Source organism: Euprymna scolopes, chromosome 36 (genome assembly GCF_053919585.1).
Source record: "Euprymna scolopes isolate OS-2025 chromosome 36, ASM5391958v1, whole genome shotgun sequence".
Taxonomy (NCBI): Eukaryota; Metazoa; Mollusca; class Cephalopoda; order Sepiida; family Sepiolidae; genus Euprymna; species Euprymna scolopes.
Genome location: NC_136517.1, coordinates 81,390,539 through 81,400,538, shown reverse-complemented (window position 1 = coordinate 81,400,538; position 10,000 = coordinate 81,390,539). Strand labels below are relative to the sequence as shown.

The 10,000-nt window shown below is 32.8% G+C and overlaps 1 protein-coding gene across 3 annotated transcripts in view; it reads right to left on the bottom strand.

Moving 5' to 3' along the window:
* The window catches only part of LOC145260629 (dynein axonemal heavy chain 12-like), a 572,171-nt gene that overhangs the window by 333,985 nt on the left and 228,186 nt on the right, over positions 1–10,000 (bottom strand). For all 3 annotated transcript variants that reach the window (XM_080118949.1, XM_080118950.1, XM_080118948.1), the window contains exons 41-43: positions 6,128–6,306; positions 3,743–3,935; positions 2,534–2,695 (exon numbers count right to left, since the gene is read on the bottom strand). In XM_080118949.1, the coding sequence (XP_079975075.1) occupies positions 2,534–2,695; positions 3,743–3,935; positions 6,128–6,306 (534 nt within the window). The remainder of the gene's footprint in view (positions 1–2,533; positions 2,696–3,742; positions 3,936–6,127; positions 6,307–10,000) is intronic.

Here is a 10,000-nt window from a genome sequence, read left to right as displayed (position 1 = left end):
CATTTAAATTTTAAATTAAACGAGTACAAAAAATATTGGAATACCGCCTAAAAAAATTCAGTTTACTTGTTATTTCATATCCAGTCATGTTAGTGTTAAATGCGACTGACAGGATATCAAAAATAACATTCGCTTCCTGTCATCATAGAATATAAATGGATATGCTATACAGGTTTGTATTAAGGATAACCTTGACTCAATTGCACTTTTATAAGAAATCCGTTGCCAAAATCACTTTTATAAGATTTATTGTATAAGATCAGTTGCTCAAATCACTTGTTAAATGGCAAGCTCATTCTACCGCTCGTCACTTCCTATGCAATGCTTTATCTGCAAAAGGTAAATAACGGTTCCTTCAGTCCTAACAGACTCTAGGTATCCACCGTAGGGGTGCCTGAGTGTGAATTTTTTGTGGCAAGAGATGCGCAATCTCCAACCACACTTCTCCTGAGTCGCCATTGTTAAATATCAGTGGCGAGTGGAGTATATATATATATATATATATATATATATATATATATATATATATATATATATATATATATATATATATATATAATTGGTTGGTTTCCTGTTTGAAAGCGTTGGTAAATAGGAAATCAAATAGAACAAACGCTTTCAAACAGGAAACCAACCAATTATTCCTTTAGCATACGTTATATGCATTCCTGGACTACAACAACAACAAAAAAAAAACCGTCGAACAACAACTAAACGAATGTGTCCCGCTTAAAAGTACCAACATGAGGCGTAAAAAGAAAAGGAATATATCTTGACAAGGGCGAGTTTCTTTGCCGAAATATATCGATAAACATTTTATTTTAAATTGTTTATTATTTTGTGCATTGGATGGCTTCAAAACGTATTTTATATATGTGATATATATATATATATATATATATATATATATATATATATATATATATATATATATATATATATTCAGGACAACTGAAAACAAATACCAATGGTTACCCATTTGGTACTAACCAGGCTCAAAGTTGCTTAACTTCGGTGATCTGAGAAGAACTAGTGTGTTAACGGACTATGCCGTATACAATCCTTTATGTGCACAAGAGCCAAATCAACCTGTCTTGTTTTCATACCTCTTTCTAGGCCAAGTTTTGTGTCGATGAAAAAATTGTTGAATAAACTTGATTTAAATTGTATAGAAAAGAAATGTGTCCTTTTAACTTGGTGACTCATTTCTTCATCCCAAGCAGGTCCAGTAAGATGGCTATAGACGCAGCAGCCTGATAACAAAATGGCTCTCTCTCCTACAAACTTCTTGCTGCATAAACAAATCTCCATTAATTCGTTTATTGATCCCTCCCAACAAAAGGAGGATGGCCCTGTAATTTAACCCTTAACTGTTCTTCCATTCATCTGTCTGCACTTTTCTCAATAACTACGTTTTTTTTAATTTTGCATAAACATTAAACATGATATGAGTAAAAAAAGTAACAGAACGGATTTTCCGGCAAACCTCCAGTTGCCCCTACTCCAGGGGTGTCTTTCAGGTTAAAATGGCTAAAATTGACACTTTGCTTATTAAAAAAATTTGATGCCTTGGATTTTTAGAAAATTTTCTGAAAAGTTGTAACTAAATGATTTTTATATAATTTTGTTTATCTATAATTCGCGATAACTCTTGGGTGTGCCTCAGGGTCTTTTTTAGAGCTAATAAATACACTCAATCTTTGGGACTATTTTACCATATTTTTCCAAAGTTTTCTGTGTATGTTTAGCAGTTTTGCATGATGCTGAACTCAAATTTAAATATGTTAAAGCCTTGGGGACTTTTGGGACTAAATGGGGGGGGGGCAAATGATGAACTTAGTCATTTCTTTTTTTGCATCGTGCAGAACTCAAACTTATATATGTTAAGGCCTAAAACTGCACCGTTTGTTCGTTTTCATCAGGATTTGACGTTGGGGGCTAAATGAGGGGGGGGGGCAAATGCTGAAATTAGTCATTTTTTATGCCTCGTTCACTGTGCACTCACGGGGGACCATGCATGCTTCACTTGTTTTTTGTTTATCTATATTTCATTATAATATGGCTTCTTATTCCAGTAGCTTCTTTCCAAGAACTGCAGGCTTGTAGAAATCTTTTCTTTCAGATCCTTTAGCCTTAGTCTTTTTAAGACTAACCTAATAGGATGGATTTAGACAAATCGACCTACAGCAAAATGGCTGTCCCCGAACAAGTTTCTCCCACAGTTCTACAATTTCAAGAGAAATATTGTAATTAACAGTAAATTATTCGAGAATTCAAACATTGTGTGATGATGGTGTTGGAGGGGGGAGGACGTTGTCTAATATTAATTTCAAAAAGTGTGTGTGGTAATGGGAGGGGGAGATCCGTTGAATATTGGTTTCAAATGTAATGGTAAAGATAGTGGTAAGTGAGGGTAAGCTTCAAATGATGGTGGGGGTGGAGGTAGGCGTCGAATATTGGTTTAAAATTCTGGGGCGGCGGGTAGGCGCCGAATATTGATCCCCTTTCATGTTTCAAACTTGAGTCTACTTACCTCCATTACCTCTGCCTTCTCTTCTGGTGGAAAAAGGTTGGGAACAAAACCTGTGTTGAGCAAGCTGTCAATATCTTCAAGGAAAGCTTCTTCTTTGATTTGAGTATCTGTGATTAGAAATGCTGTCTGCTGACACAAAGAACCGGCTCCTTTTAGGACGCTCTGGAAATGTAATTACATCAATATACAAGCACGTGCATAGTTTTTATTTTTATTTTAAAATTTTATTCAGAAAAATATAATTTTTCAAAACAAAATATTATTATTTGAACAAAGAATACAATTCAAAGTAATTTCCTTAATCCATGGATTTTCGATGTAGGCTCATCTCCTCACAAGAAAGTCATTAACAAAATATCAAATCTGGTTTGTTATAATTTTGCTATTCAACACATACATAGAAAATATATTTAAGATTAAATCTTTTTAAGGGACATACAGGAAAAAAATAATGGTTGAAACAAAGAAAGGATATGAGATTTTGGTATCCGAATGCAATATTAATCATTGAATAGAATGGGATGATGTTATTAGATTCCAAATTGGTTGAAGAAATCCACATTGATGGTAAATTCCAATTCTTTTTTATATAGCATTCAAAGTAATTGATAATGATCCTTTGGGTATGGAGAATTGTAGATTTATTCTGTCTCATTTTTTGGTGGTGCAAGAACCGTAAAAAATATCTGTAGAAAGTAAACTTTTATAAAGTAAAATCCAATCGTTTAAAATGAATATTCCAATTAGCGAAATATTCTTGAAAAAAATCAAGATAGTTGGAATATAAAGAAATTAAAATCCGATATTTTAAGGGTAGATTTAGAATAAAGATAAAAATAAAAGTAAAAAGGTACAAAAAAAAAAAAAAATAAAAAATAATAATAATAATAATAATAATAATGCTATTCTCAGCCTTTTCTAAAAATACTATTAAAGCGTATGTTGTTCAGCCTTGTTTCACTTATTGCCGGCTTTCTTTTGTTCTAGCTCGTTTGACTCATTGACCTATTGGTTTCATTCAATTTGCTGTTTTGATACCACATTGTAATACAGCTTCCTATTCCAGTATTTTTTTTTATCAACTGGCTTCATGCCTTGTCTGGAGATATTTCTGTACAAAAAAAATATCCATCCGTATGTGGTCTCTTTTCTGTGAACTAATATAATCCCCAGTCTATGAAAACGCCTTTATAAGAAACGATTTCTTACCTTAATGTCTTCTCTCCATTCCACCTTGCCGTAATTCTTGGAGATCTCCGGTTGAAACAAATGGTAGCCAGCCATAGCAGTGGCCAGCCTGGTCAGTGATTGGCGTCCACTGCCTCCAACTCCAACAAGGAGAGCATTGCCGCCAGGAGAGCGTAATATACGGCAAATTCGGGATAGATGTTCTAACACATATCTGCAAATTGGGAGATAAGAAAAAAATAGGAGTTTTTATCTGTATAATTTAATTTCTAAGTAACCGAAGGTTTTCTTTGTACTTATCAAGGCCAAACGCCACTGGAGGACGAGGATTAATGAGATAGAATGATTGCTAGTTGACAAATAAAAAACCTTATTTATTTTTCTCTTATCAACCCTAAACAAGCAAATTGCCACCAAGATGTAGGGATCTACTGTGAATAAGGAACCATGCTTACAGGGGCACGCTAAGTAGAGAGTTGAGCAGCAAGATGTCTGTTTACATTACATTTAAATTTCTGCATGTTAGTACAGTCAAGGAAGCAGGAGATAGGAAGGGAATCTATAGTCTAGTAGTCCAAGGGAAGAAACTATTAGAATAGGTTTTTATAATTTCTGAGCATCTCTATAGTGAAGGGGTGGAACTTTGCTGCTTTTTAGATTAGCCAGCATCATTGTCGTCGACGTCGTCGTCAGTTTGGCGTCCGTTTTACATGCTGGCAAGTGTTGGACGGCTTTAAGAAATTGACTTTTAAAATAATCTCTCTAGCTACTCTATAGTTATCTCTTTTTCTGTAAGGCCCATTCTTATCATTTCCTTGCATGTTTTTTTCTTGCACCCCTCTGTGAACTGACCCTGCCACCTCAACTGTTCTACAACTACTAACCTAAGAACTCGCACCCATTCTTTCAACATGGCCATAGCATATTCTGCACACACATACACTTATACTGTGCAGATTTCATTTCCCTCTGAGGTCAACAGATCTAAGCCTGTCTTTAAGATTCACATTACACATCCACCGTATCATTCCTGTAATATTTTTAACAACATAATAGATTTTTTCCTGGTGTCTTCCCCTTTTTTAGTAGATGACGTCATCCTTTTGTGACGTCATCCCTTTATGATGTCATCACTTGTGCATGAAGAAAACAGTGTAAAAATGTTTAAGATTGAATCAGAGGAAATCAGAAATAATAATTAAAAAACAAACAAACGAAGAATTAATTTTTTTTATGGGATGAAATATTTAGGTGCAATTCCAGAGTTTAACCTAATTAAAAAACAAAAGTACAGAAAAATCTTTATGATGTACATATCTGTCACGAAACAAAAATGTCATATTCCAAAAATCATGTAAATTGATTAAGTAGTTTTAGTTAAAAAAAAAAGTAAATCAAATTTTACAAGGAAGTGAGATGTTGTATCGTAATCAGCCATGTTTCACAAATAAAGGGAATCAACTCAATTCGAACTATCGAATTTGATTTTCTTAGTTTAAAAACACACTACTTGATCAATTTACGTAATTTTTGGAATATGACATTTTCATTCCGTGACAGGTACATATATCATAAAGATTTTTCTGCATTTTTTTTTAAAGTTGAACTCTTTACTTGCACCAATACGTAACACAATTTTATCTTACATTTACTGAATTTTTTAGATGAGTATTGATTATTCGTATTATTTGAAATCTTCGGACTACCGTTCTCATATTGAGTGTCATTTTCACAACGTTCCGATCGGTGTAACCTCCGACCTTCTTCAGGTGTATCTTGTCAAACTAGAATGTTTCTGTCGAACTAGGGAATTTGGACAGAATTTCAAATGGAACTCTTTATTTGTTCATGGGAGTAGCATGCTCTCGTTCTGTCAGCTATGACTGGATAGAGGTCCTAAGTAATTTGCAATTGCATTTTTCGGTTGCCCACACTGAGGATGAAACCTTCAACCATCTGGAGAATATCACTTTTACAATTGATTTTTCCAAGTACTCTTGCCACTATGCCACGGTTCCTTGCGGACAAGTGTAAAAGTGATATTCTTTTGAAGGTTGAAGGTTCAATTCTCAGTGTGGGCGACCGAAAAATACAACTGCAAATTACTTAGGGCCTCTATTAAGTCATGACTGACGGAACAAGAGCATGCTACTCCTGTTAAGTCAATAAAGGGTTCCGTTCGAAATTCCGTCCAAATTCCCAAGTTCGACAGAAACAGTTCCGAGTTCGACTAGATATACCTGAAGAAGGTCGGAGGTTACATCGATCGAAACGTTGTGAAAATGACACTCAAGATGAGAACAGTAGTTCGAAGAATCCAAATGATACAAAAAATTTCATGTGTATATATATTTTTAAGGGTTAAGTTGAGAAAATGGTAAAATAATTTTAAAAAAATATTGATACCTGAATATGACGAGGTTCATCCGGGTTTTATGCGTATTGTTATAATCTTCCATGCATGCATTTACAACCCGATACATGTCTTCCAACGACAGCACCTCCATGTAGACGCGTTCATCTTCCTCCGCATCAGGGTTCATAAAGTCTCCAAACATCAAACTTCGTAAGTCTTCTTCAGTCACCTGTACAAAGACAAATCTCAAGGTCACATCTGAATGTATGACGTCATCAAAAAGGTATAATGCCACCATATTCACAAGCCAAGAGAGAAGAAAATATATTGTATGATTCAAATTATTCAGACTACTATTCTCATCTTGAGTGTTATTCTCACAACGTTTCAGCCGATATAACATTCAGCTTTTTTTTGGAGGGGAGTGTTTTGTAAAACTCCAGAATCTTTCTGTCGAATTCGTGAATCTGCATGGATTTTTTTTTATTATTTATGTTTGTTTGTTTGTTTGTTTGTTTGTTCACAATAAACATCGTAGCAGATCCAATTCCTACAGTTTCGTACCTAGAAAACGGAAACATAAAACCTGACATAATTATACGGGACAAGGAGGATAAAGAAGCAACCTTAGTAGAAGTTAGTGTCCCCAATGATGCAATGCTAAACATAGCTAAAAGGGGAAAAAGATAACGAAGTCTTATGTACGACATGAAGAGAAACTGGAATCTTAGGAAGATCTCTATCATTTCAGCTATTACAGGAACAACTCGACTCATGAAAAATAATTTTAAAACACTACCCGGTGAACCAAGTGCCAGAGATTCAAACAATTGCACTTAAAGGGACAGTCAGAATTTTTAAAAGATCTCTAGGTTTGCAATATCTGAGTTAGTGGGTTAATGTTTGACATCCAGTAGGCTGCTCTATCCCCAGCTTGAACAGACAGAGAAGAAAATTAAATAAAAAAAGAGAGAAATAAAAAACTGAACGAATTCTTCTTCATTAACACTGCAATTCACACCAACAATTCTCAGATACGATGTTTTCTCTCAACCACCAGTCTGTCTTCCCCAATCTGTCTTTCTTAAAGCAGCCATTCTCCTCATATGCAAATTAATGCCGCATATAAAAAGAATCCATCTACAAACACAAATTCTTTACTTCTTTTTCTTTCTCCCGATTCTCGCATCTGACAGGCCAAACAGATGTGCTGACTCTTGTGCGAGTAGTTTCTTTTTGGCTAAAAAATCCATTTTTAAGTCATCTTTTCATCCTACTAAAAATTGTTTAATAATCCAATTCGTCAAATCTTATATTTGGTGTAGTATGTTGACATTAGTGTGATATAAACCTCAGAGCAGAGGAGATCTCAGACTTTTGCTTGTATTTCAAGTCTTGAAATGGTAGATGAAGCAAAGCATTACCGATATCTAATGCTTTTTTATTACAGTGATGTGGCTCCAAGTTTGGGACTGTGGAAGGAAAACACGGAAGATGGATTAGGTGTAAGAAAGATATATTAACCATAAAGACTAAAAGGATAGAATAAAGAGTTAGTGGAGTTTACTTTCCGGTGGTGTCCAATATGGTTAGTTGTACGTGCTGCACACTACTAGTACTCCTGCTGATTCTACGATATTGCGATACTGTCCCCTGAGAGTGTTATTTCACATCGTGATATAGTACTGGAAGAGTCTATGATGCAGGTAAGTTTTAGTCTCACAACATACAGAAAAGCATAAAAAAATAACTTGCATAAAGGTATTACACGTGTATAAAAAAGTTCATATTTACTTGTCTCCCCACAAGGGTAGAGTTAGACAAAAGGTCGGTTTTTAATGTAGGGAAAACCCAGCTTCCCAGAAAGGAGCACTCCGGATAGAAACAAAAATTAAAATTATCTCAGTCATGAAGGATTCTCCTCCATTGATCGAGAATAGAAAAGCTGGAGTGTAGCACCAGAACAGATACTACACCGTGATCTTGACCCTATATGGAAAGAATGTTGTTACAAGACATATCTGCCAGACATGGTTTGCTTGATTCCGAAAAAGAAAAATTCCATTGAGAGATATTCTGGCTATGACCAAAAATTTAGTTTGCAAAAATGCCGGAAGTGGATTGAGTTTATTTAAATATGGAATGGAAATCAGTAAATATGAAACGAAAAACAAAACCATATTGGAACACTTCTTTTTTTATTACGAAATAATAAAAAAAAGTTAATAAACTATTATTTTTTTTCGTTTCTATAAATATCTTTTTTAATATTTAAAATATATTCATATGGAAATATTTTATTTAAAAAAATTAGCTTAAACTTTCATAGCTTCTATGAAATATATTTCATATATTTCATAGCTTATATTTCATATATTTCATAGCTTATATTTCATATATTTCATATATTTCATGGCTTATATTTCATATATTTCATAGCTTATATTTCATATATTTCATAGCTTATATTTCATATATTTCATATATTTCATGGCTTATATTTCATATATTTCATATATTTCATGGCTTATATTTCATATATTTCATATATTTCATAGCTTATATTTCATATATTTCATATATTTCATGGCTTATATTTCATATATTTCATATATTTCATGGCTTATATTTCATATATTTCATATATTTCATAGCTTATATTTCATATATTTCATGGCTTATATTTTATATATTTCATATATTTCATGGCTTATATTTCATATATTTCATAGCTTATATTTCTATAAATAATCTTCTAAATATTTAAAGTATCTGCATCGCTTCCAATTATTATTCATTTTAAAAAAACTTTTTTATACAAATGTTTAAAATAAGCCTCGTTTTTTTTATCAACACAAGAAGTGTTCATAAAAAACTTTCATGCATTAAAATTCCATGTATGCATTTTAAGAAACTTTTTATTATACAAATGTTTAAAATAAGTTTTTTTATAACGCACATTATTTATGGAAAAGGTCTGTGATAAAACTTCTGAAAGACGTAAATATATTATTTCAAAAAGTCACCAGTTATAGAAATGTAAATAATAAAAATTCTCGTTTATTTATTTATTTTTTGTTATAACAGAAGTATAAAATCAAAAATATCTATTCATAGAAATGTGATAGATGAAAGTTTATTATTTTTTTTATTGTTTCATGATAGCACAAGAAATGTTAAAACTAACATAATTTGGTTTCGTAGTTCGTTACATGTTTACTGACTTCCATTCCATATTTAGGTAAACAGAGTCCACTTCCCGAGTCTTAACTTTGTGCACTGAACTTTTAGACATAGCCGATATTCTTCGCTCTGACCGGCATAAATATAATCCACAGTGACCAAATGAAAGCCGTAGTTTAACAAGATTGCCGTTTGACAACCAGAAAAATCACATACATACTTAAGATTTTCCAAATTGAGCGTGGAAAATTAATTACATGAAGTCGGTTGTGTTTCTAAAATTGATGTTTGGCTTCCTCTTTCTTAAACAGTAAGGAACGAACCTTTTGGCGAACCCAATAAATAAACTGAAAAAAAAAATGCTGTAAAATCTAACAAAATCCGATTAAACAATCTTTTAAAAGTTTAATAGAATCTCGTTTGAATAAGCAATATGAAAATATTAAGAGATTAATCTAAAATTGAATTTTCTGCAAAATTCGTTTCGATTCCCTCACACTAAATGATCTGAACTGATTCAAATTGAAAACGAAATTCGCTATCAAAAGATGAAAAATAAAAATTTAAAAATTTCAACAAAATTAATGGAAAATGTTTTTTTACAGTAAATTCATTTATAATTGACATGTAATTTACAAATGTCCAGCGACACGTTCGTTGAACTGCCTGATCTGATTGCATATTTAAAGAAAAAAAAGTAAATAAAAAACGAAATTGCTAAATTTGGTTTAATGTGAAAA